The sequence below is a fragment of the Pygocentrus nattereri genome, chromosome 1, assembly GCF_015220715.1.
Source record: "Pygocentrus nattereri isolate fPygNat1 chromosome 1, fPygNat1.pri, whole genome shotgun sequence".
In the NCBI taxonomy this organism is placed as follows: Eukaryota; Metazoa; Chordata; class Actinopteri; order Characiformes; family Serrasalmidae; genus Pygocentrus; species Pygocentrus nattereri.
The window spans coordinates 21,247,248-21,273,793 of NC_051211.1; the positions used below are offsets into that span (position 1 = coordinate 21,247,248).

General features: G+C 40.9%; 1 protein-coding gene across 1 annotated transcript; it reads left to right on the plus strand.

Moving 5' to 3' along the window:
- The first annotated feature begins 6,070 nt into the window (after window positions 1-6,070).
- slc2a3a (solute carrier family 2 member 3a) lies at window positions 6,071-25,531 on the plus strand. The gene is made up of 11 exons (XM_017718538.2): window positions 6,071-6,410; window positions 6,787-6,883; window positions 12,468-12,566; window positions 12,780-12,940; window positions 13,862-14,102; window positions 14,984-15,146; window positions 21,741-21,928; window positions 22,031-22,135; window positions 22,623-22,721; window positions 22,816-23,019; window positions 24,379-25,531. Exons 2-11 carry the CDS (start codon window positions 6,869-6,871, stop codon window positions 24,748-24,750), a joined length of 1,647 nt encoding a protein of 548 aa, XP_017574027.1. The 5' UTR covers window positions 6,071-6,410; window positions 6,787-6,868; the 3' UTR covers window positions 24,751-25,531.
- Window positions 25,532-26,546: the final 1,015 nt, after the last annotated feature.

The window sequence follows — 26,546 nt, forward strand, 5'->3', positions numbered from 1 at the left end:
ACTGAAGATGTTGACTGATAATAACAATGTCAGTCTCCTCAAAGCTTGTTAGGCCTAAATGCTGTCCATGAAGGAAACTGCAATAGTCCATCAGCAATACAGATACTGATACAACATCCCATTCAAGGACAGCCGTTTAGACCTGCTCAGAACTGTTGTTTCAGTTGAGAATGATGTATTTGTTGTTTTTCTATGTTACCAAGTAGACAGCATAAGGACTTGTAGGTTTGGGTGCCAATTTGAGCCCATGATTATACGGTCTACATGTCTGAAAAATCTGAAAAACCATTTACTCAAAGAACCCTTCACTCATGCATGCAAAGCGTTCGTTGAGCTGTCAGTGGTTCTATGCAGAATCATTTTCTTCATTAAAGAACCCGTGAAGAACCATCTTTCAAATCACCAAACACATTCTCCATCAAATCTATAGAACCTTCTAATTATGCAAAGAACACTTTAATCATGCAAAGGGTTCTTTGAGTGTGTATGGTTCCATACAGAACCATTTTGTTTACTAAAGAACCCCTGAAGAATCTACAACAATTACATGCAACAGCTGCAGTACCACACAGCGAACTGAAGATGTCAGCATGTTGCTTTTGAATTAAACCTTCACGCACATCTCCGCAAGGACCGAAATCACTCAGGAATGAACGTCCCGGCCAATCAGTTATCAGGGTTCAGTAAACTACTTCATATTTATAATGGGTGTGCAAATTAACCCCTGGTATTCCGGGGGTTCTCATGTTGGCTGGAACTCACTAGCCATAGATTTAACAGTCCTTCTTTTGGAAATGCCCTTTTCCAGTTAGGTAATGCACTTTTCCACACATTATTTAGGATCTTACCCAAAAGAAATGAGTAACGGTTCACTCTTTCAACCAGTCTCTTGGGAAATTGGCCAAGCTTTCAGATTTGCACATATACTGCAGCATACTGTGAAGTTATAGATACAGAGGTATCCCAGACATAGTTAACATTGCTAAGCTATGAAGGACAAACTGCGTAACCAATTTACTTTCCCTTTCCCTGAATTTGTATTTGCGTGTATAGTTTTCCCTAACAAACAGTATAACATCATAATGTCTTTATTTTCAGGTAGCCCTCAGAATTTTGATTTTAAAAATTTCCAAGAGGTCAATTAGGGGATTCTGGAGCCCCCCAGGACCCCCTATATTTTGCACCTTGTTTATACTCATTTAATTTTCCATCAGATCATTCATTTTAATTCATTAAGACTGCTAAGTTGCAGGTAATTGAAGATGTTTTGTTAAAGTGACTACAAAGAGACATGAAACACATTCATGGCTAGGATAGCTAAACTTATTTAAAATCTCAGGCTTGTTATATGCTATGTCCTATTACTCAGTAGCCTCATGGACGGACGAGTTATTCTTAGGTTATAGATGTATGAGGTAAAAATTTGGACTAGTAAAGGGGTCATTTAAAGGATTAACACATGAATGCAACCATTTGTGAGAAACTAAGTAATTCAGTAAGTAATTAAATTTGATTATTTAAGGACAAAGCTGCCTACAAGGGAGGAAAATAGGAAATCTCTTTTTTTTCATAAGTCAGCTCATCATAAAGTGCATGTTTAGGTTCACAATAGTCACAAGACCCTAGCAAATGTGGGGTAGTGGGATGTGGCTACTGAGCTGGAAGAAGATGGGCAGCATAGCAAACTCTAACACAGGCAGCAAGGGACACTTAGCTCAGAGGAAGGGAATACCAAGCACTAAGCCTGCCCCCTCCTGGACGGGTCTAGCAAGCCAAGAACGAGGCAGCTGGCCGGAGATATACTTGGGGCTGGCTGGGAAAGAAAACAGCGTGTTGACACTCAGCACTGGAGCCCAGCCCACAGAGTGCTGAACTCATCCTCGGCATAGAGGCGCTGCGACGAACAGCACAGTGCCAGAGAATTTGTAGAGGGGAGAATTCCCGCTCTGCAATGTGTTCCGGTTTTCTCGAACGCTAGAGGGCGCTCCCGAGCGAGTCCAAAATGAATGGGTTGATATGGAGCCTTTGAGCACAATCATAGTTTATAAATGCTTAAACACTTTTAATGTAAAAGAATGCAGGCATTTCCTGAACAGTGAATATAATAAAACATGTTAACACATGTTGCTTTACTTTTAAGAGCTTTTAAACTCGAGTTATAGGAGTTTAAAACGTCGCCTCATGTAGGTCCATGACGTCAGTGAGCGCGAACAGCCAATGGGCTGCTCAGCTCGTCAATCAATCATCCCGCTCAAGCAGTAAAGCCCGCCTCCTGCTGCCCAATGCTACAAGGCAGAGGAGCTCAAGGAGGAGGCAAAATGCCAAGCTGCTGCCAACCTGTGCCAATGACTATGTGATCTTACATTGTCTTTACATTCTTTCTGATGTCTGATGATTTGCAAGATGGTTCTTCAAGGGTTCTTTAATGACAAAAATGGTTCTACAATGAACCACTGACAACTCAAAGAATGCATGCATGTGTTAAGGGTTCTTTGTATTAGTAAAGGATTGTTCAGATCGATGGAGGATGTACAATAGATGGCTCTATATAGAACCTTTTTGAAATGGGTTCTATGTAGCACCACAAAGGGTTTTTCTATTGTTATGATGTCAGGCCTGTGACAATAGAAGAACCATTTTTGGTCAAATATAGAAGCCTTTTCAAAAAGAAAAGAAATAGAACCCTATTAGACACATTCTTCATCAATCTGAAGAACCGTCTAATCAAGCAAACGGTTCTGTGAGTGTGTGGTTCCATGCAGAACCATTTTCTTTACTAAAGAACCCCTGAAGAACCATTTAATCTGTGTAAAAGCACCTGCCCAATGCTGTAAATGTTTATCTCCCCTCCCCCCTCCTCCCATCACCTCAGCCCCACATACAGATGAGCGTCTTATAAAGAACCACTGCCCAGCTTTTCCTTTGAAACTAATTGGAGTGAAGCATTCATCTGCTAATGGAGTGGTCGTCATGGCTTTTGGCTGTGGTGGCCAGCGTTGTTAATATTGTTTGGTGGATTTGATTTTTTATGGATGCCACTTTCAACTTTCAGTAAGGATTCAAACAAGATTCTGACACTTACTGCAAAGATTTTTGTGCATTACACAGGATAGCAGCTCAAGGTACTTTATGAAAAATGTGAACAAGCATAAACAAATAAAAAATAATTATAAAAGGCAGTGGAAAAAGCTGAGTAAAGAGTTGATTTATAAAACTATCAGCAATTCACTGCAAAATAGGCTATCTTGTCAAGTGAAATGACCTTAAATCTAGTCCATTTACTTAATAATACCTAATATCACCTAATGTATTTCTGGGTTTGTTATAACCTTATCATAAGATTATGTAGTAAGTCAAATAATCTCACTACATTGGCAGATGATTTGGTTTGTTTCAAGCCTATTTCTTTAAAAAGGCCACATTTTCTGCCATTAAAGTGAGATACTGTGACATAGTAAAAACAGAAACAAACAAAAAATGTCTTATATAAGTTAAAAACATCATATAATTAGGTTCAATATTAGATACGTTGACTAATTTCACTTGCCACTTTTTGCTTTTGCAGTTTAGGTGCCTAATAAGATAAGCTGAAGCACTGCATACCTTTGGAGCATCAAAATGAAAAGCTACTTCACCACTTCGTCCCTGCTGAAAAGGCTCAACGAGAGCTGGATGACACCGATCATTAGGACATTTTAAAAGCCTTTTAACCTAAGCTGTCCAGGAGTGCCTCAGATCTATATTTATTACAGGACAGATTTATTACGCAGATTATTTCTTCTTTCTAAAAGAACCACAAGACAAAACGTTTTGCATTTTTTCACATGTAATAACTGCTTGCATAATCAACGAGAAATGAGGCCTTAATTTCAATAAACAGAAAATGCTTGGCTTCTAGACTACATGTCTGCTGTCCTTCCTCCAGGTTAGCCTATATCTCTGCTTTACAGTTACGGAACATCCATGCAGTGCTGTACTTTTATCATTAGATCAGCTTGTTCAGAGGTTGTATGCAGTTGGAATGCAAAATTCAGCTCCCCAGCCTCATATACATGTCATATAAGCTATATTGCACAGTATTTCTTAGCAGAGCACCAGATCTGTCATAAACCATTAGTGTTTCAAGCAAATTCAATCATCTGGACAAGTCTCATGGTCTCATGGTTCCTCTGATGCAGCAGGAGTCCATGAGTGCAGTGCACATTCTGCTGCAGTGAAACATTAGGTTTCAAAAGAAAGGTGAAACCAAGGCCATAGTCACTCAAAAAGTTCCACACTTGACCAAAATGGAGAAACACTAATAGTTTAGTCTAAATCAGTACGAAGTGTGGATGCGGCTACCCTCATTACATTGGTTGTTATATGTGAGTAATGTAACAGTCACATTCAAGAGACATTTACACAGCTTTATCAAAGAATCTCCCAGAGGAGCAACACTCTCTGGGCTTCTTTCTGATTCCAGCTTGCTGCGTTGTGCTGGTGCACAGCTAGCACTGCATCAGCAGCATTCATATTGCACCCGTTTTCCTGCAAAACCCCGCCTCCTGTGCTGGGAATGGCTAGAACGATCCCACGTCCTGTGCTATGATTGGCTAAAAGGACTTTAACATCAAATGAATTTGTGTTAATAGAAACATTTCTCTGTAGTCTACTGACGTTTGATTTTTCAAATTGATGCTGTTTTATCACCTAAAACCATGTTTGGTGGAATAGAATTTTTCATCAGTAGGCCATATTTAAATGGGATCAGATATATAACAGTCATACTAACCTTTGTAGACACATCACAAGATAGTTTGTTTCGTTTTGTTTACTTGTTTCATTTTGATTCATTTTTCCTTTTCCTTTTATTTATTCTTTTTTCTGAAAATGTATAATTGATGTGATTTATGACCCCTGACATTATCCTTTTGTGTTACTGAATATGTTCACCATGCCAATGCAGTGTTGCACATTCCTTGTTACGTCAGATAAAAAAAGGAAAAATTCTACACTAAGAAAGACATGTTGTATGAACTTAATAATGGCAGACATTTTCATTCGAACAAATAGAGTAGAGTCCGTTTAACAGACTTTTGTTAACTTATCGTATAATTCAATTGTTGATGCAGCACAAAACATTTCAGTGCAGTGTATTTGAGGCTCAGTAACGAGTTTTCATTGAGTGAAATGCACTTTCATTAATTTTGTCTATTTTAGGTTAAGCAGTTACCTAAAGACAACACAAGTGTGTTCAGAGTATGCCATTTTTCAGTCTGTAAGTCCAGTTTATTTTTTTAGTGTCAAACACAGTGGTGTTTAGTGGTGTGTGTTGTGCTCTTGCGAGTGGACTGGACACAGCAGTGCTGCAGGAGTTTTCGAACACTGTCCACTCACTGTCCACTCCGATCTTGTTGGTCCAAGTCACTGACGGAATCTCAGAGGTGGTAGTTTATCTGTTGCGGCACAGCTTGTGTTATTCAGTGGTCACTGGATGCTGATGACTGGATTTGTTTTGGTTGGTAATACCTGCTCTATGGTGGTCCTGCGGGGCACCTGGCCATTGAACAGATCGAAAGGTGGCCAACAAAGTATGCAGGGAAACATCTGTAATTGTAGAACTACAAAGTGGTAAGTGGAGCTGATGAGATGGACAACGGGTTTGGATACAGGGTAGGTGCACGTAACACGGTCCTCTCTGTGTGGAGTTTGCGTGTTCTCCCTGTGTCTGTGTGGGTTTCCTCCGGGTTCTCCGGTTTCCTCCCACAGTCCAAAGACATGCGGTCAGGCCAACTGGACATGCTAAATTGCACCTATGTGTGAGTGTGTGAGTGACTGTGTGTGTCTGTCTGTCTGCCCTGCAATGGACTGGCGACCTGTCCAGAGTGTATCCTGCCTTCTGCCCAATGACTGCTGGGATGGGCTCCAGTACCCCTCCCCACGACCCTGTGGGAGAAGTGGCTTAGAAAACGGATGGATGGATGGATGGATGGATGTGTTTTAGCCAATCCCAAAGCAGGAGGCGGGGCTTTACCGGAATACGGGTGGGGGGAAAAATACTACACCGTAGCTGACACTTTCAAGGTCGCCTGCGCGCGGGGCATCATGGGGAGGATGGAGCATCCTCGGATCGCCCACCGTTGGCTTTACGAGAACACGCCCCCCGCTGCTGTGAGCTGCAGTCACGAGATGTGATGCAGAATGCGTGTCACAGATAAATGAAGTGGGGGGAATAAAGAGAGAGTGGGGGGAAGGAGGCCGAGCTGAGTCTCGTTTTTATTGGACGAGGCCAGCCGGGAGGTGTTTTCGTCAAAAGGCAACGTGCGGATGGTCGTGTACTCACTGGGTGGTCACCGAGCGGCGAGGAGCTGGGCTTCATTCCTCCCTCTGGCGGTGGGGCAGCTCAGTTCAGTCACGACGACCAGCAGAAGGTAGGCTGAGGTCTTCTTTAGCTACGGAGGCTGCGTTAGAGCTTCCGAGCTGTCTTGGCTTTCTGTTTGACCGCAGTCGAGGGCAATAGCAGCTCCTGCGTAGGGAAACGAGCGAGTTTGAGCTACAAAGGCGTGTCGGAGCTGCCGGAGCACTGAAGTGATGCCTCCGTTATGCTATGGGGTGATGATAACTCTGGGCTTAACATTTGGCCTGTGGTAGCAGCTCGACACGGTTTTACAAATAATTACGGCTGAGGCGACCTAGCGAGGAAAGCCGGAGTCAGCAGTGTGGCCAGGACCTGTTGTGTGTCGTGTTATTTTGAGGCATCTTTCTTGATACTTCCCTCCTTCATTTCTGTTCTCCCTCCTCTTCCAGCAAGCACGCAGTCTGAGCAGTTTGTGCTACACCGCACGTCCGCCCGAAGTCAACCAGTCTTCGACTTATCCTCTCGGGGAAGATGGAGGGGGAGAAGGTGAGTGAGTGCTCGACAACACCCAGCCGACTAGACTATGTGCTCAGCCTCTCAGGGGAGACATCTGTGCTTTCTCCCATTTCAAACTGGGTTAATGTTCTAGAGCTGTTGTGGAAAACGCCACACCAGGGCTTTAAAAGGAGTCATTAACCACAATTAGCCATAAAATTAAAACCACCTCCTTTTCATCATCCTTTTCAGCTCCACCTGCCATATAGGTGCGCTCTGTAGTTCTGTATTTACAGACGTAGACCATCCGTTTACCTCCATACATTGTTCCTCAATGGTCAGCACCCTCAGAAGACCACCACAGAGCAGGTATTATCTGGTGGGTCATTCTCAGCACTGCAGTGACACTGATGTGGTGTGTTACTGTGTGTTGTGCGTGGATCAGACACAGCAGCGCTGCTAGAGTTTTTAAACACACCCGCCTTAGACGCTCCTACCTTGTTGATCCAGCTTGTAGATGTGAAGTCAGGGATGGGAGCTCATCTGTTGCTGCACGCTTTGTGTTGATCGTCCTCTAGTCCCTCATTAGTGGTCACAGGACGCTGGGAGCTGGATATTTTGGTTGGTGGACTGTTCTCAGTCCAGCAGTGACACTGAGCAGCGCTGCTGTCTGATCCACTCGTACTAGCGCACCACCCCCAGGTCAGTGTCACTGCAGTGTCAGAATAGCTTTTTTAGTCGCGTCGCGCTAAGTTGCTACCTGAACGCATTTACTGCTGTGAAATATTTGGAATACTGTGCAAATTTAAACTTTACTTTGCAGAATATAAACATTTTTCCCATTTTTTGTCCCATACATGCCTCATCCAACTTTCCTGAAGACCAGGGAAGCAGAACAACAGATTATCTCATTCTTTTTCTTTCTTCTCAGTAATATTGTAATGTTGACTGATAAGAAACATTTACAGTTCTTATCCAAATTATTAATTAAGACAAACTGAAAAATGATTTGCTTAAAAAAGTAACATTTGAGTAAACTCTTAGAGAATATATATATAGTGCATTTACTACAATTATGCTTTTGCTTATTCATGCCAGTGCCAGCACAGAAACCTTTAGTAAAAATTTGATGTGATCACTTTTTTCAGTGGTTAAATGTATGTTTTCTTACATTCAGTGTTGACAAAATAACAAAAAGTAAACTGTATTTTCTGAGTTAGATGGGCTAAATGGCAACCCAATTGAGGAATCATCTGCTGTGTCCTTGATGAAATGTACATGCAGTACATTTGAGAACCACAGAAAGGTTCTTTAACATTAGCTCTATTCAAAGGAGTGACACTAGTGCGTGCTATTCATTCACTGTATTGAAAGCCCAAATGGCTCAGAGCGGTTTGTGTAGGCCTTTTCCTGCCTGGCTACACGGTTATTGAATTCATAGCTGAAATTAGTCCATGCTGTTGCCCTCTGTTACTGTAAATCTCGTGCCGATTTACTCTCAGGATTAGTACTAGATGACGTATATGTAATACAGAGAATGGACTGTAGACAGTGCTTTGTTTTTGGTTGCTGCTGAATGAAATACAACCTCCTCATAATGAGCAGTGAGCTGTACTGCGCCTTGGATTGAACAGCCGTTGTGTGGGTCTAATCTAAAGTGTCAATGCAGCTGTCACCTTCAGGTTGTTGTTATGACAACGAGGGCGAGGCAAGAGTGTAAGTGAGGATAAAGTAGACATCTTGGGAGAAGAAAGCGGCAGATGCAGGATTATATTGTAGGGCTGCAGAGTTTTAGTTTTGTGGATCCACGTTATGCATTAATGTTTGTTTCTCAACACAGTCCAACTGAAACAAACACAGTTTTATCTTTTCTCTACATTCCGTTTGAGGTGCAGGGTTGTATATTTTTAGTATGTCTGTGTAACCTGATTTGCACGTAGTTCAGTCTTTCAGGCAGTAACCTCGAAAACCTGATCCTGAACTGTTAGTCGTGCTAATGATGATGTTATCAGGCTAATGCTTTTGTGCACTATCGGCTCAAGTTTACTCAGATTCACTGAGTCATTGTGACTTCACAGAAAGAGTGACAGTGAGAAAGATACAGAAACAGAGAGGCAGGGAGGAGAGGGGCGTGTCAGTTTTCTCGAAGTGGAGCGTGGCGGTTTGTTTACCTACACTACTGTTCGGAATGGCAGATGTTAGGAATCACTTGTCATGTAGTAATTGTTATTAAGTAATAACTCAGACTGTGGACTGAAATGTTACAAACTAGACATCTGATCATTTATGCACAGTTTAAAGTATTTTGATAACAAGAAGCAAATGTAGTTAAATAATAATCTGTGATATCTAATTGTATATTTATTTATAGTAATTTGCTGAGGTAAGACAACTGAATTGCTGTTTAATTGCAAGATTTGGTCACTGCTTTTCAAATGCAAAGTATTCTGGATGTAAATTCTTTCCACAAGTTGTATTAAAGATAGAATATACTGCTACTGTCGGAACAAAACATTTTTCAGTTTTGGCATAATTTGAAAATGGCTGTTGTTCTTTACAACCCCAGTTCCAATGAAGTTGGGATGCTGTGTAAAACATAAATAAAAACAGAATACTATGATTTGCAAATCTTTTTCAACTTATATTCAATTGAATACACTACAAAGACAAGATATTTAATGTCCAAACAGATAAATTTTATTGTTTTTTGCAAATATTCACTCATTTTGAATTTGATGCCTGCAACACGTTCCAAAGAAGTTGGGACAGGGGCATGTTTACCACTGTAGACGAGGATCAGAGAAACTTTATCTTCAAGTTAGAGTTCCAAAGCATGTCCACCTTCATTTTTGATTGTGGTCATGTTAAGTAAATTAAGGGGTGGTAAAGCCAGCATTACAACGCATAGCAGATAGAAACAACACAGGTAGGTTCCTAACAAACGTCTCTCTCTCTCGCTCACTGTGAAACTGGTTTGCAAGCCTGCACACTTCTTAAATTTGAATCTGAGTTTCCCACCATGTTTAACAAGCTTTTAAATGTAAATTAATCTTCTCTAATTATCTGTTTGTTTGTTTACTTTTTTTTTTTGCCAAAATGCCAATTTTCACTTTTTACACATCCTCATTGGGTTATTTGTCATCAGTGGAGGATGTCATCAGATATCTGATTACATCACCCAGGCCTAATTAGCATCAGATGAGAATAATATTTTTTTCATGTCTCTGCAACAAAATGTGTATTATATTATTAAAAGCAGTGATTTCAAACTTTTAAATAGTAGAGTATAACATGCTATTTTAAAACCAAAGTATTGCTTTCTAAAATAATATTATTGGGCCTTTGCAGTTGTATATTTCACTTGTAATGCTTCACGGCAGATGCTTGTGGTTCCTTAGCACGCCAGCCTTGTACAACCCATCTGCTCCAGGCTTTTTTGCAATGAAACCACTCACTGCATGACACACACAAATTCTTCACATCTGAATCGTGAGGTGAAGGTGAATGTAAGGTCATCAGCCCGGAAAGCTTCAGCCGCTACAGGATCATGTAGCCCACTGCATTCTGCTCTCTCAGCACTGTTGTGTCCTATTACCCTAGAAACCTGGATTCAGCAGAAAGGCTCAGTGATTTTGTTAAGGGTCGTCCCCTCTAAGTTGGCAAGTCAATTAATCACATAAAGAATTCTGTCAGTGCATTTATTCATGCATTTACACTTAAACCTGTAGTTACTTTAGGAAATATTTTTGAAGCAAATGCTTTTAGTGTCATCCTGTTTTACATAACTTCATGGCCACGTGCATGAATCAGGCAGGCCTGTTGGCTGCTGACTCAAGAGTGAGGCGGGTGTAGCAGGGTCAAAAAACGAAAACCCTTCAATTTTAAAGATCAGTCTGTGGAGGTAAGCTGTAATTTGTGAAGCTACCATTTCATTTATTACAGTTCAGCCTACACTGTGATGTACTGCTTCAGAAAGCATGAACATGTGAGTCACTGTTATGCTGTATTGCAGATGTTCATTCTTAATTTGTTTCTTAATTAAGGTGTGGGTACTGTACTGTCCTTAGCATAGAGTTAACCCCTTAAAATCCCAGGCTTATTACATACTAAGACTTATTATTCAGTAACTACAGGATTGTGGGGAAACAGTGCTGTGTAGAAGAAATATATATATATATATGTATATGTGTGTGTGTGTGTGTGTGTGTGTGTGTGTGTGTGTGTGTGTGTGTGTGTGTGTGTATGTGGGTGTGTGTGTGTGGGTGTGTGTGTGTGTATAAAAAATTGTTGGTTTACTCAGAATTCAGGTGTACTTAAAAATATGCATTACAATAAACTACCTTTGCAAAACTCTGTAGAGTCTGCTTATATGTAGGGCTGAGCGTTTCGGTCAAGTCTGGTACTAAACATTTTAAGTATAGTAATTTAAATACTACAGTCTCCTGCACGTGGAGTTCCTACACTGGATGTGTCAGGAAGTAGTGACCAGTGAAGTTACTGAGACGGAGAGAGTGAAGCCACTCAGCATCTTAGGCTAGAAATTCTACATTCTGTAAGATGAACAGACAAATGTTAATCAATTGTTTTACTTTTAGGTTAGCTATATTTAACCTTGTAGCTTTTAGCTAGAAAAAAGTGAGTTTATGAAGAGTTAGTGGTGCTTCTCATCCAGTGTGCTGACTGCAATCATTTTTCTGTGCTTCCTTCTTTGGACTGAACAGATAAGAAACTCTCACCAAATTGTAAGACACAGGCTCCGCACTGCCCTTTGGTGTAGTATAGAGTTCAAACATTTTGTGAGGTTTTTTGAGAATGTGTATTGTCAAAGACCAGCCTGTCAACATAGAGAAAAACCCTAATTTAATATTTCATCTTTCAGGACTATTAAATTATTTAAATATTCTGTCTCATCCCTGCTTCTGAATAGTGCGTTCATCTATTTCAGCTACATCCGTTGTAAACAGGTGGGATCTGCAAAGGAGAGACCAATTCTATATTAATGCCCTTGGTTTTGCACATAAGGATGTGATGTTTGTGTTGCTGCATGCTTTTGGCCATTAAGAGCATATTATCGATTACAGTTTAGAGTATAATGGTCTTGTGTTTTATGGATTTTTGTTTCTTTTCTTCACAGAGCCTTCTTTTGCTAATTTTTACCAAAGGTGCCATTCAGGATCAGAGTCTTAAAAACATGACATTTATTTACTCATAGTGGCTCCAAAACACACATCACCACAATGTTTGAGATTTCCTGGCAGTTCCTGTTAAAAACATGCTTGTTTATGGTGAATCAGTTTGAAACAAACTGTAATATATCAACATAATACTTTACATTTATTATTTTCATTCATTTCTTATTAGTAGTTGGCAGTGTTAGTCAAAAATGGTATCTGTTGGTTGACCAAAATAAAGAGTAGATGAAATCAGGATCAAATTGTTTTTCATAAATCAAATCTTTTTTTTTTATAAACTGTTGTGCTGGATATGACGAGGCCACTCAATAATTAGGCCTTTTACTCATGTTTTGTTTGTTGTTTTCTGGTTTAATAACTTTATGTAATGCTCATTTACAGTGCTGTCTACAGCAAAGTCACTCAGAATTCCATTTTATGCTGTCTAACTCCTTTTTACACAGAAACAAGTAACGTGCTACCTCCTGTTCTCTCTGAGCACGGCTGTTATTGGCTCCCTGCAGTTTGGCTATAACACAGGGGTCATCAATGCACCTGAACAGGTAAAAGAGTGTGTGGGTGTGCGTGAATGTGTGTGTGAGATCACTTTCTGTTGTATTTTTCCTCAGGTGTTAGAGGAAAAGAGAATGACTGTTTTATCTCTTGCGGTAATGACATGTGCTTGGATTCATAGGCATGTATATTAATGCAATAAATTATCTCAGTGCCATCTCAGCTATTTGTCATAATGATGTTGTTGCTCTGACCGCCTTCAGAAACTGCAAGCATTTTTCAACGAGACTTGGGTGAAACGTTATGGGAAGCCTATCGAACCTGGAGTGTCTATCTTTGTATGGAGCTTAGCAGTGGCCATTTTCAGTGTCGGTGGAATGGTGGGCTCCTTCAGTGTCGGTGTGGTGGCAGATAAGTTTGGACGGTAGGTAAAAACAAATGTTCATTCCTCCTGCTCACTTTAACTTAATCTTCAGCCAGTGAGCATTCACCAAGCTTCTACTAAAGTGGTTGGTGATATATGAAAACTTGCTTGTTTTGTAATTCAAATGTAAGCAGTGTTTGCATAAAACTCCTTACAGTCAAAAGAGAATTAAAACTTTAGCAATGTTTACAAAGTATATCAAACTCACATAAAAAATCAAATCACAGTGTGAGTTTCTGCAGTGAACTCATGATTATGAGCTGCAGCTGCACGTCTAACATTAGTGCTCTACTTCTTTTACTACTACTCTTGGGCTTGGACCCTGCTGTCCCATATGTAAAGCAAGCAACTTAATTACTCCTCTTAAAACTACTCTGTTACTAACTCCTAAAAAACCATCACCATAAGAAGCTTTATAAGAAGTTGTCAATTGTATTGTTTTTGTAAGTCTATATAGAATAGAAAAACATATATATATATATATTTGTTCATTTTTATTGTAACATTACAGTACACAAAAAGGCTTATTTTAGGACAACAGTGTTGCTAATTGTGCTAGTGATATTAGCTATTAGTATTTTATTATTATTTATTTTGGATTTTGCGCCAAAGTGAATGTGACATATAGGATTTTCTGTTTTTGCTTGATTGTATTATTTGACTTGTTGCACATCCATTAAGAGAGACAGTATTTTAATAATAATTTATTGCTTCTCATGTGTTCATAGAAATATATAACAACTTTATCGAACATCACTTTTCATGTCCTTATCCTGCAGCTCTAATATCATGGCATTAAAGTTATTTGGTTATATTTTATTTTTCACAAAAACTATTATTAGAGAAAATCTGACAGAAGTTTTATTCTTGATCGGAAATTAGAGAAATCTTCTTAATCACCTCGTCTTTCTGTCTTTACAGACGCAAGTCAATGTTCCTGGTGAATATCTTGGCCTTGATTGGTGGAGGGCTGATGGGGCTGTGCACTCTCTGCTCTTCCTTTGAGATGGTCATCGCTGGCCGCCTGGTTATCGGGCTTTTCTGTGGCCTCTTCACTGGTCTCACTCCGATGTATGTCGGAGAAGTATCACCCACCCCTTTGCGTGGAGCCTTTGGGACTCTGCACCAGCTGGGTGTGGTATTGGGCATCTTAATTTCTCAGGTGAATTATTATCTGTGATACAGTGTAGATTGTAGTTTTTTCTTGTGCTTTCACAGTCAAATTAGTTTAACCCGTAGAGGTTGAGAGGTATTACTTTAATTTGCTTTAATATGAGAATTTCAACACATTAAAATTACATATGTAATTCAGTAGTTATTTGTACATATTTTGTAAATTCACTTGCTTCAGTGAACTTTCATGTGGTTTTATGTGCCAATAGAGTTATAGATCAAAATATATATAATTATCATTTTGCCACACTGTAAAAATTATTGTGTTTTAACTTGAAAAAATTAATTAAACAAGTTTCTTTAAAATTTTGAGCACATTGATCTTCAAACAGTAATTTAACAGAATATAAATCAGATTAATGTTCTGTTGTCATACTATTTGATGTTCAATAAACTCAATTCAATTGTAAATCAACCAGGTTACTTACCATTTTAAATTAAATCAATAGAATTTAATCAGTTTTTACAGTGCTACATGACCTCAGATGTTTTTATTGGCCGACCCTTTCTCAAGTCAAATTAGACACAGGATGTTCTACATAAATTCACACATAAATTCAAGGCTAAAATTTATGAAACATACTGTGACAAGCAATAATTTTTTTTTGTAATATTTGCTAGCACACATTGTTTCCCACAGACTGCCTAGTTGTCTCTAGTGTTGTTTTGTGTTTTAAGGATTTGAAGATTTGCACATGATACACAGATAACATGGGGTTTATTTTTACTCTGTAGCTTGCTAGCCAAAAACAACCTAATCTGCTAAGACTGCCTAACCTAACCTGCCTAAATTTCTGCTAACTGCCTACTACTGCTTACATTCTAACTTTGCTAATTGGTGTCTCCTGTCTGCTTTTCTACTGCATGTAGATCTTTGGTCTGGAGTTTCTTCTAGGCTCAGATAAATTGTGGCCTCTGCTGCTAGCTCTGACTGTGGTACCTGCAGTTATACAGTGTGTGCTGCTGCCTTTCTGCCCTGAGAGCCCCCGCTACCTCCTTATTAACCTCAATCAGGAGGAGGAGGCTCGCAAAGGTGAGATATTAGCAATTAATAAAAGCTGGCTAGTTAGCATGATTTTACTTCTGCATTGTTAATCTAGTTTTGATTTAATCAGTTTTTATTTTTATCATTTTTTTATTAATTAGAATTAAATAGCATTATCTGAGTGCAAATTAAGGGTATGCATGTAGCTCAAGTATATTTTAATCAGGCAGGTTTCCAAGCTGCATGCCAGAACAGAAATGATGACCAGCACCAGAAAAATATATATACTTCAAAAACAATTCATATTTAATGACAGGACCAAAATAGACCCCCTCTCTGCACTGCATATGACTGCTCCACAGAGAAACTAAAGCTAAAGGTTCTTGAACCTAAAGACTAACAGCAGCTTATGACAGCTTCCAATTCAGTTTATGAGGACAATGTTATGTTTTCCATCCATCCATTGTCATCTGCTTATCCGAGTCCAGGTAGCGGGGGCAGCAGCCTAAGCAAAGGCCCAGGTCTCCCTTTCCCCCGCCACCACCTCCAGCTTTTCCAGAGGGATACCGAGGTGTTCCCAAGACAGTTGAGATATAATCCTTCCAGCGTGTCCTGGGTCTTCCCCGGGGTCTCCTCCCCGTCAGACATGTCTGGAACACCTCCCTAGGGAGGCGTCCAGAGGCCATCCTTACCAGATGCCCGAACCACCTCAACTGGCTTGTCTCAATGTGGAGCAGCAGCGGCTCTACTCCGAGCCTCTCCTGAATCGCCAAGCTTCTCACGCTATTTCTGAGGGAGAGCCTGGTGACCCTCATTTTGGCCGCTTGTATCCACGATCTCGTGCTTTCGGTCACTACCCAAAGCTCATGACCAGAGGTGAGAGTCAGAACGTAGATTGACCAGTAAATTGATAGCTTCGCCTTCTGGCTCAGCTCTCTCTTCACCATGACGGACCGGTATAGGGTCCGCATTATTGCAGACGCCACACCAATCCGCCTGTCAACATCTCGCTCCATTCTTCCTTTACTCGTGAACAGAATCCCAAGATATTTAAACTCCTCCACTTAGGGCAAGAATTCACTCTTGACCTGGACAGAGCATTCCACCCTTTTCTAACTGAGGACCATGGTCTCAGATTTAGAGATGCTGATTTTCATCCCAGCTGCTTCACACTCAGCTGCAAACTGGTCCAGAGAGAGCCGGAGGTCCCGGCCTGATAATGCCAACGGGACCACATCATCCACAAATAGCAGACGTGAAATCCTGAGGCCACCATACTGGACACCCTCCACTACTTGGCTGTTCCGAGAAAGTCTGTCCATAAAAGCTATGAACAGAATTGGTGATAACAGACAGACAGAGTCCAACCCTGACTGGAAACCAATCCGACTTACTGCCGGCTATACGAACCAAGCTCCTGCTTTGTACAGGGACTGAATGGCCTGTAACAACGAGCCCCTTAGCCCGTGCTCCCGGAGCACTCCCCACATATTCAAGGTGCAAGGGATGCAGTCGAATGCCTTCTCCAATTCCTCAAACCACATGTGGAATGGTTGGGCGAACTCCCACGCACCCTCCAGGACCCTGGTGAGGATAAAAAGCTGGTCCAGTGTTCCACGACCAAGGCAAAACCCGCATTGTTCCTCTTGTAGCTGAGATTCGACTATCGGTCGGCCTCTGTTCCCCTGCATAGACCTTACCGGGTAGGCAGAGAAATGTGATCCCCTGATAGTTGGAACACACCCTCCGGTCCCTTTTCTTAAAAAGAGGGACCACCACTCTGGTCTGGCATTCCAGGGGGACCGTCCCAGATGTCCACGCGATGTTGCAGAGACGTGTCAGCCAAGACAGCCCTACAACATCCATGGCCCTCACGAATTCCGGGCAGATCTCATCCACCCCCAGTTCTCTGCCACCAAGGAGTTTTCCAGCCACCTTGGCTACCTCAGCCCGAGTGATGGACGGACCCTCGCTTGGATCTTCAAGCTCTGCCTCCTCTAGGGAAGGATCGTTGGTGGGATCGAGAAGATCCTTGAAGTATTCCTTCCCCAGTCGAAGTCAGCAGCCCCCCAGCCCCACTGTATACAGTGTTGGTCGGGAACCACTTTCCTCTCTTGAGGCGCCTGACGGTTTGCCAGAACCTTCTCGTGCCTGTCAATAGTCTTTCTCCATGGCCTCACCAAACTCCTCCCACACCCAAGTTTTTGCCTCAGCAACCGCCAAAGCCGCGACCCGCTTGGCCCTTTGGTACCCATCTTTTGCCTCCAGAGTCCCACAAGCCAACCAGGCCCGATAGGACTCTTTCTTCAGCTAGACGTCTTCCTTTACCTGAGGTGTCCACCAATGTATTCGGGGATTGCTGCCACGACAGGCACCTACAACCTTGCGACCACAGCTCCGATCCGTTGCATCGACAATGGTTATGCTTTCCTTTACATTAAAATCCTGCTTCATGAGACAGGCCCTGTATATCATTATCTACCCTGATTCATCACTGATTTATTCTTTGTGTACATTTTGAGTAATATCTATGGCTGGGACAATATGATGTTTTGCAATAGTGATACATTGGAATAGTGTTATTGATAAATATATTACTGGCTTTCTCTAAGATGGTGCCCACCGTGGCAGAAATCTCTGTGTGTTCCTCCTGCAACCAACGCTATTTATTATTTATTTTAACTTTAGTATTTATTTTAAATGTACAGTATATGCACGGTACAGTTAGTTACAGTAGAGAGGCACTCCTGCAGATCGGTTAAGTTCGTCATGAACTTACCTTTAGCCTTTCGGACTTCAACTTTCTTTTACGCTCATACTCCACCAGCATCAGCCAGCAAGCCCTGCAGCACCAGGCTCGGGTGAGCGGCACAGCCGACGAACACAACAGCCAAAGCGGAAACAGGGCAGGAGCGGTGGGCTACATGCTAAGCTACAGGCTAGGGCTATGTGGCCACCGCTACCTAGCTTGTTGCTAGCAAATGTTCGCTCCCTCCAAAACAAGCTTGAAGAGCTAACAACCAGAATACCAACTCAGCGTGAGATCAGAGAGTACTGTGCTCTTATTCTTACAGAAACCTGGCTCTCGGACAGCATGCCAGACTCAGCGATCCAGTTAGAAATGCATTCCGTCCACCGTGGGGACCGCACGGCAGTGTCGGGAAAGAACAAAGGCGGCGGTATCTGCATCTGTGTGAACAATAGGTGGTGTTCAGACGTGAAGACTGTTGAAACACATTGTTCAGCTGACTTAGAACTGCCGATGGTGAAGTGCAGACCACTCTATCTGCCGAGAGAACGCGCTGCGTTAGTCTGGCTGTTTACATCCTGCCACACACGAACTCAGCCACTGTGCTAGGGCTGCTGAATGATGCCATTAGTAAACAAGAGACCGCACACCTGGACGCCGTGTTCATTGTTGCCGGCGACTTCAACCACTGCAGCCTGAAGACTGTCATCCCCAAGTATCATCAGCACGTGAGCTTTCCGACGAGGGAGAGCAACATACTCGACCAAGTCTACACCAACGCGAGGGGTGCCTACAGGGCTGTGCCTTGGCCACACTTCAGACAGATCACGTCTTCGTGTTACTCCACCCAACATAAAGACAACTTGTCAAGCAAGCACTTCCAGTTAGTAAAACTATCAAAGTGTGGAATGAAGAAACTGATCTAGTGCTTCAGGACTGCTTTGATAGTACAAACTGCTGCTGTGGAAGAGGACTGTACTGTTGGTCTAGAGGACTATGCTTCTGGAGTAATGGGCTACATCAGCAGCTGCATTGAAAGCATTGTTCCTACAAAGCACTGCAGAAAATACACCAACCAGAAACCTTTGATAAATGGTGAAGTTCGATCCATGCTACATGCTCCCCATGCTGCATTTCTTTCAGGCAATGCTGAAGACTACAGTAGGTCCAGATACGACCTGCGTAGATCTATCAGAGAGGCCAAAAGACAGTACAGACTGAAGCCAGAGGGCTACTACACCACCGTGGACTCCCGGCACATGTGGCAATGACTGCAGCACATCAACTATCAACAGTCAAGCAGGATGGTCACAACCAGCCACACTACAGTACCTGATGAGCTGAATGAGTTCTATGCTTGTTTCGAGGCCCTCAGTCCTGGCCAACTGAGAGACGCTATGGTCAAGGAGAGCACACAGAACACATTGCTCACTGTGACATCAGTGGATGTGTGAGGGCCTTGAATAGAATAAACCCATGGAGAACAGCTGGCCCAGACAAAAAGCCCACACGTGCACTCAGTGCTTACTCATCAGAACTGGCTGACGTGTTTGTAGAAATCTGTTCCTGACACAAGCTTTTGTGCCATCCTGCTTCAAGACCACCACCATCGTGCCCCTCCCAAAGAAAAGCATTGTGACCTGCCTAAATGACTATCGCACTGTTGCACTCACCCCAATCGTGATGAAGTGCTTTGCAAGAATAGTCATGACTCATATCCAGGAGACCATTCCGAACACTACAGACCCTCTCCAGTTTGCATACCATCTGAACCGGTCCATAAACGATGCATTGAACGTTGCCCTTCACACAGCCCTCACATACTTGGAGGGCAAGTACACGTATATCAGAATGCTTTTTATTGACTACAGCTCAGCATTTACCACGGTCATCCCACACAAACTCTCAGAAAAGCTCCTCTTCCTCAGACTGACACCTGCCCTGTGCAACTGGGTGCTGAACTTTCTACCAGACAGACCCCAGATCCAGCGCAAGAACAATGAGCACAGGGGTCCCCCAGAGCTGTGTGCTGAGCCCCCTTCTTTACACGCTGTTCACGTATGACTGCGTGGCCTCCCAGAACAACATCAGCATAATTAAGTTTGCTGGTGATACTACAATCATTGGACTGATCACAGGTGGGAATGAGACAGCATACAGGAAGGAGGTGGCTGAGCTGGTGGCCTCGTGTTATGACAACAATCTTTCCTTGAATGCAGACAAGACTAAGGAAATGATTATTGATCCAAGGAGGAAGCAGAAGATGCACACACCCCTACACATAGGTGAGACAGCGGGTGGAGGGAGTGAAAACCTTCAAATTCCTTGGCATCCACATCAGTGAAGATCTCACCTGGTCACACAACACACACCTCATCATCAGACTGTACTTTCTGAGAAGGCTGAGGAAATTTTGCCTGCCAGCCAAAATTCTCAGCACCTTCTACAAGAGTATGATTGAGAGTGTTCTTACCAGCTCCATCACAGTCTTTTATAGAAACTGCACTGCTCAGGACAGAAAGGCTCTCCAGTGTGTGATCAAAACTGCACAGCCCATTTCAGGAGCAGCCTTTCCCTCACTACAGGACACTTATCACACCAGGGTCATCAGGAGGGCCCACAACATAATTAGGGACAGTACATACCCCCAGCACAGACTCTTCACATTCCTACCTTTAGGCAGACGCTACAGGAGTGTCAAGTCTAGGACTACAAGACTGATGAACAATTTCTATTCAGAGGCTATCAGGCTGGTGAACACCTCACTCACTACCTCTTCTCCTCTCCCATTCTGAACTGGTTTAACTTTTGGCCAACTTTGCACTCAATAACTGCAACTTAGATACACTGTACTGCTGCTGACAGAAAACTACTGTTTATATCTATTACCAGCACAGAACATTACTGTTTACATCTGTTACTTGCAACATGCACTGTATGAACCGCTGCTCTACATGTTTGCACATACACACATGTAACCGTACTTTTCACAGTCTTCACAGTCTGTGTTTTATAGAGAAAAGAAATATCAAAATAAAAGACAAGTTTTGAAATCTTAACACTAACTAATGACGTCTTTCACATCAAAGTTTATGAGTGCTCATGGTTTGTTTGATTCGTTTCATGCTCAAAGCTTCAAACTCTTGCAGTTTTCTCAACAAGAAAGTTATAAATATTAGCATTTTTGAAAAATTTTTCTTTTCCTGAGCAGAAGCACTAGTAACTCCACTTGACACTCACAGTCAGTGCCGAATCATTTAGCAGAATGGACTGTTACTCAGATGTTGCATCTTTGAGTTGCACTGGCTGAAAGAAAAAAACCTTGCATGAAAGTCCAATTAGTCCAATAGTCTGCAAATAATTTTTTTTGCAAAAAGACCTCACAATGACTTAACTTACGTAACTATAAATAGGAACTAAAAAAATGTGAATTTGATACGTTTTCCCATGTACCAGTATGGCTGTCACATTTCAGCTCTCTGGACAACTCACTGCTGTGTGAGTACATGAAGAACCGGGACAGGTCAGATCACAGAACACTCAGACTTACAAAGTGAAAGGAAAAATAATACATTCTACCTATAAATTTCATAGATGTTAACAAAAATAAGATTAATAAACCAGTACATTAAAAAAAGTAAATGCTGGTAAAACCATATATAGTCCCAGCCCAAATAATATCTACCTTTTTACTTGTTGTATTTAGATTTTATGCCCAAAATCTTGCTGCTTAATGCTTTGTTCCTCTCTCAAATTAATTTTATGATTCAGCTCTCTTCATGTCATAATTTGCTGCCTATGTTCTCATCCCACTGGCACCATTATCTGTCTGAGCTACTTATTCATTTGGTAATCCAGACCTGTCTCCTAATGACCATGGTTTTGTGTCTTAGCACTTGTGCGCCTGAGAGGCTTTGAAGACGTGTCAAAGGATATGCAGGAGATGAAGGAGGAGAGCGTGAAGATGAACATGGAGAAGAAGGTTACCATCCCTGAGCTCTTCCGTACCGCCACATACCGCCAGCCTCTTCTCATTGCAGTGGTTCTACAGCTGTCCCAGCAGCTATCTGGCATCAACGCTGTAAGTGAAGTACCAAAGCCCATCCCACAGTCCAAAACTATGACCTCTTAATTTGCATGACTGCTCCTTATCTTGCTTTCTCTTTTTCTGTGTTTCTCTCAGGTGTTCTACTACTCAACTGGTATTTTTGAGTCTGCTGGTGTGACCCAACCCATATACGCTACCATCGGAGCTGGAGCTGTCAATGTTGTTTTCACTGTGGTTTCAGTAAGTGTCCAAGCACTTGACTTAAAGAGGAATTCCGTTAATATTTGAATAGTTCTGCATAATTTAGTGGCTGAGATGTAAACAAAGTCATTTTATTTACTATCTACTATCTACAACTAGTGAACCTATGTGTGTCTTCTTTTCTGTAATGCTGATAAGGGTAAAATGGTAAATCTGAAAAAATATGTTTTCTTTGGGGCCTTGCATCTGAATATATTATACCAATGAATTTTAGGGCAAAACCTTCTCTGAAAACTGACAGATAGTATGTTCATAACTATTTCATGTGATAGCTTTCTGCTCTGTGAGGTGGCTTTTAGAGGTTCCTATCACCACCACTATGAACTGACTCTAGAACAGAGCTTTACACATCCGACCACTCTGAATGACTTTGTTTACAGTTTAACCATCTATGCATAATTTTTTGAAAAATCAGTGGCAAGATTGTTCAGAACATGTAAACATTAATATGTGTTTTTGTTTGAAGCTGTTCCTTGTTGAGAGGGCTGGACGAAGATCATTGCACCTTATTGGCTTGGGTGGTATGGCTGTCAGCGCCCTGCTTATGACCATCGCCCTCCTATTGGTAGGTTAACTTTGCAGTTCTACAGTCTTGCAGTTGTCTAAAAAATTGTTAGAAATACTAGCATTTTTGACATTTTTTTTCTTTTCCTGAGCAGAAGCACATTGAGTCTCTGAGCTACCTGAGCATTGGGGCAGTGTTTGCCTTCGTGGCTATGTTTGAGATGGGCCCAGGACCCATTCCCTGGTTCATTGTGGCTGAGCTCTTCTCCCAGGGGCCACGTCCAGCTGCCATGGCCATTGCTGGATTCTCTAACTGGACAGCCAACTTCTTTGTGGGCATCAGCTTTCCCAAATTGGAGGTATGCAGTCTGTCTTGCATAGTTAATGTGGACTGATTAATCATGGTAGTATATTTTTACAATATTTGAGTGCCTTCTGAGTTTTTCTCTCTGATACCCTTAATAAAACCTTCAGCCAATACTGATATGATCCAATAATTATTCTTTAAAGACTGTTTTTAAATGAGCTTTAAAGTGAGCTTTTTCAAATAAGCACCTCAATTAGGATGAGCATCTAAAATAGTCTATCATGTTCAAACTACTTCAACTAGACAACAACATGAGAATATGTGGTATGTTAGATTAGATTTGTTACAGGATTGGATCGGATTAATTCTTTTTTCCACTCCGATGTAATGTCTAGCATTTTCTACTGATAATCGGCCTGATACAGATACCCAGCAGTTAGCCCTACACAATATAGACATAAAATTATATTTTCCATAAAGTTGTTGGATACCAAGATGATGATATTAGAAGCAAAGACAATATTAAAATAGTGTGACTTTGACTGGAGGAGATAAATTTTTTGTACTTTTTTTTTTGTGTGCAACTTCTTTAAGCAAACACACACACATCTTCTAAGCCACTTCTTCCTCGGGGCCGCAGGGGGTGCTGGAGCCTATCCCAGCTGTCATCAGGCAGAAGGCAGGATGGATGGATGGATGGATATATATATATATATATATATATATATATATATATATATATATATATATATATATATATATATATATATATATATACACACACACACACACACACACACATATATGAAAAAAACATGACCCTATCTGGACTAAGCGGTTAATAATACTGATAATTAATTTATTTCTTCTTGTCTTGGTATTGTCGTTGCTGGTCTCAGTCTTGACTCTGACTGGCCTCTAATTGCACTTGTCCAATACATTTTTTTAGTTCATTACAAAGCTCCTTATGATAATGTAGATTTGTTGTGACAGTAGTCAGTGTTGGTTTATACATTTTGCCCTACAGTCTATGCATTTTACATACAAAACTGAAAGGGATTTTAAGCAGTTTTATATCCTAGCAGTTCAGGACAGAGAGCAGTAACATAACCATGGATGAACAGATAAACTGCTTGTTCTCCACATGGGTGACTGATGTTCAAGCTCAGCGCAGTGCGAAATGCACTTGTTGGACGTCTACATTCTCTCTCTCATACATGAACTCTACATTCCCACCAGTCTGATTACATTACTTTGGCAAATGTGGGGTAATTTAAACTGTCCTGCTATTGGCCCTATGATTAATATGCTCTTTTGGCTGCATTTTCATGCAATTTTTTGTTTTTTTTGTGTGAATATTAAAATGCATTGAATCATGCTGTCTTCCTAATTTTTCCATTCTGTTTGACAGAAACTTTGTGGGCCATACGTTTTCATCATCTTCATGATCTTCCTCATCTTCTTCTTCATCTTCACATTCTTCCGTGTTCCCGAGACAAAGGGGCGAACCTTTGAAGACATCGCTCGAGAATTCCGCGGCGCTTCACCTCCTGCAGCTACTTCTGTACAGGAGGCCGGCGGAGACATGGCGTCCACTTCTCCAGTAAAGGAGAAAGTTCCCTTGGTGGCAGCCAATTCTGGAGCAGAGGAGAAGCCCAGCTCTTCTGTGAAGGCTACTTCAGAGGCCACCAAGGGTGAGGAGAAACCTGAGTCTGCTACAGAGCCACTAGTTAAATCCACTACAGAGGAGAAATCTAATTCCACTGTCCAGGAAAGTGTTTAGAATTGTTTTGTTTTTTGTTTTTTAAAAAACAAGTATTTATTGGAAAAGTGGAGTTTCACGAAATTATGAAAAGACAGAAATATCTGCAGAAAGTCATGCCACTGCTGTTCTATTGGTTTTTGAAGGAAAGATGTGTGTTGATGTTGTGTAAAGCTGATGGTTTGGTGTGATATCCTCATGAATGATTTATTTTTATGGTATTATATTATTGTCTTTACATTTTAATAGACATACCTATATTTTATTGTCATATATGAACAGATACTTTTAAATAGGGTTTAAAAGGGACTTTTAGATTTTAGAAAAGATTATGTTTAGCTTTCGTCATTACTAACAAAAGCCAAAGTTTAAATAAGAACTAATCTTGAGCAAGAGAATTATAGATGATTTTAGTCATTCAGACATTCATGATAACTAGTAGTTATTTTAGGTGAAGGAGCCTCAAGACATTGCACTGAATTTTCGTATATTATTACATAATACAGGCTACTGTTAATTATTGCATGATATTCACCTAATTTGAGTCATTAATGGTCAAGGGAATGAAAAGATTAAAAGGAATATTTAGTTACGCCACCATAAACAATTAATATAAGAATAAAGCTGTGTTAACATTGGCTTTGCTGTTACTAAAATGTGATGTTGCAATTAGTACTTAGGCCTCAAAAAGAGACAGTTGCTGCCGTCAGACTGATAGAAAAGCACAAAAGCACTGAAATTACTTAATTAGGATAATTTGTGACATATATACGTGTATGTGTGTGTGTGTATATATATATATATATATATATATATATATATATATATATATTATATATAAAATATATATACACACACACACACACACACATCTATTTAGGGGCCGCTAAGCCTTTGTAAAATAGTTTAGTGATAGAATAGCTAGTTTACTGCCAAAAATATTTGCTCAGATATACGAGTGCAATGAATAGTTCTTTTTAAAATTCCCATAATCAAATATCTTGAATGTAAAGGGGAGTAGTGTGGAAGCATGGCGAGATGCACATAAGGTCCATGTGGAGCTTCTGACATGTTTTGCTAACTGTTATTGTTCTCTGTCAGTTTATCACATTTAAACACTTTAAAGCAAAACCAGAGTTCCTACGTTTGTGTGGCTCAGAAATGAGTAAAATCTAATCTACAGATAACTGATTGGTTGTTCAGTGACTTTATCACTTTCTGAGATTTTATTTTTTAAAGACTTATTTATTTATTTATTTATTTATTTATCATTTATTTATTGTATGTGATACTAAATTACAACCGAGTATATAAATGTCTAGTAGATTTTATATTTGTCACCATTTCCTAGATATTGCTATTTTTGTGCACTCATGTGAAAGTATTTACAGCTAATTTATTTAGCGAGAGAAATTTAGGAACTGCTGCTTTTTCCTGTCTTAATGTGCTCTGGCAAAGTTTTCTATCATGAAATGGAGTGGGAAAACAGAGATATGTTCTTAGCAAGGTAATGTGAAAGTGCTGCGTCTTTGTATTTAAAGGCTTTTGGGTCTTTTAGATGTAGCATTGCTCAGTCTGCAATCTGTAGGAAACGTCACAATTAAAATCAGACATGGAGTTTGAGATGAGTTGCTAGTCTAACTCTGAAAAGGCGCAGAACAGGCCTCGAAGAGCTACGTACATCAGTGCTAGTATCACTAAACTTGTTACCTGGCTGATAACATCACCCACCTACCTTACTGCACATTGTAAACAACACTGTATAAAGCTGAGAGTATTTTGGTCTAAATATATATTTTTAAAGGTTGGCGTTTTGT

Bases quoted from the DNA above. Each gene is read 5' to 3' on its own strand.
- slc2a3a (XM_017718538.2), top strand. The intron at 21,929-22,030 runs GTAAGTGAAGTA...TGTTTCTCTCAG, and splicing joins AGCTATCTGGCATCAACGCT to GTGTTCTACTACTCAACTGG. The intron at 22,722-22,815 runs GTAGGTTAACTT...TTTCCTGAGCAG, and splicing joins TGACCATCGCCCTCCTATTG to AAGCACATTGAGTCTCTGAG.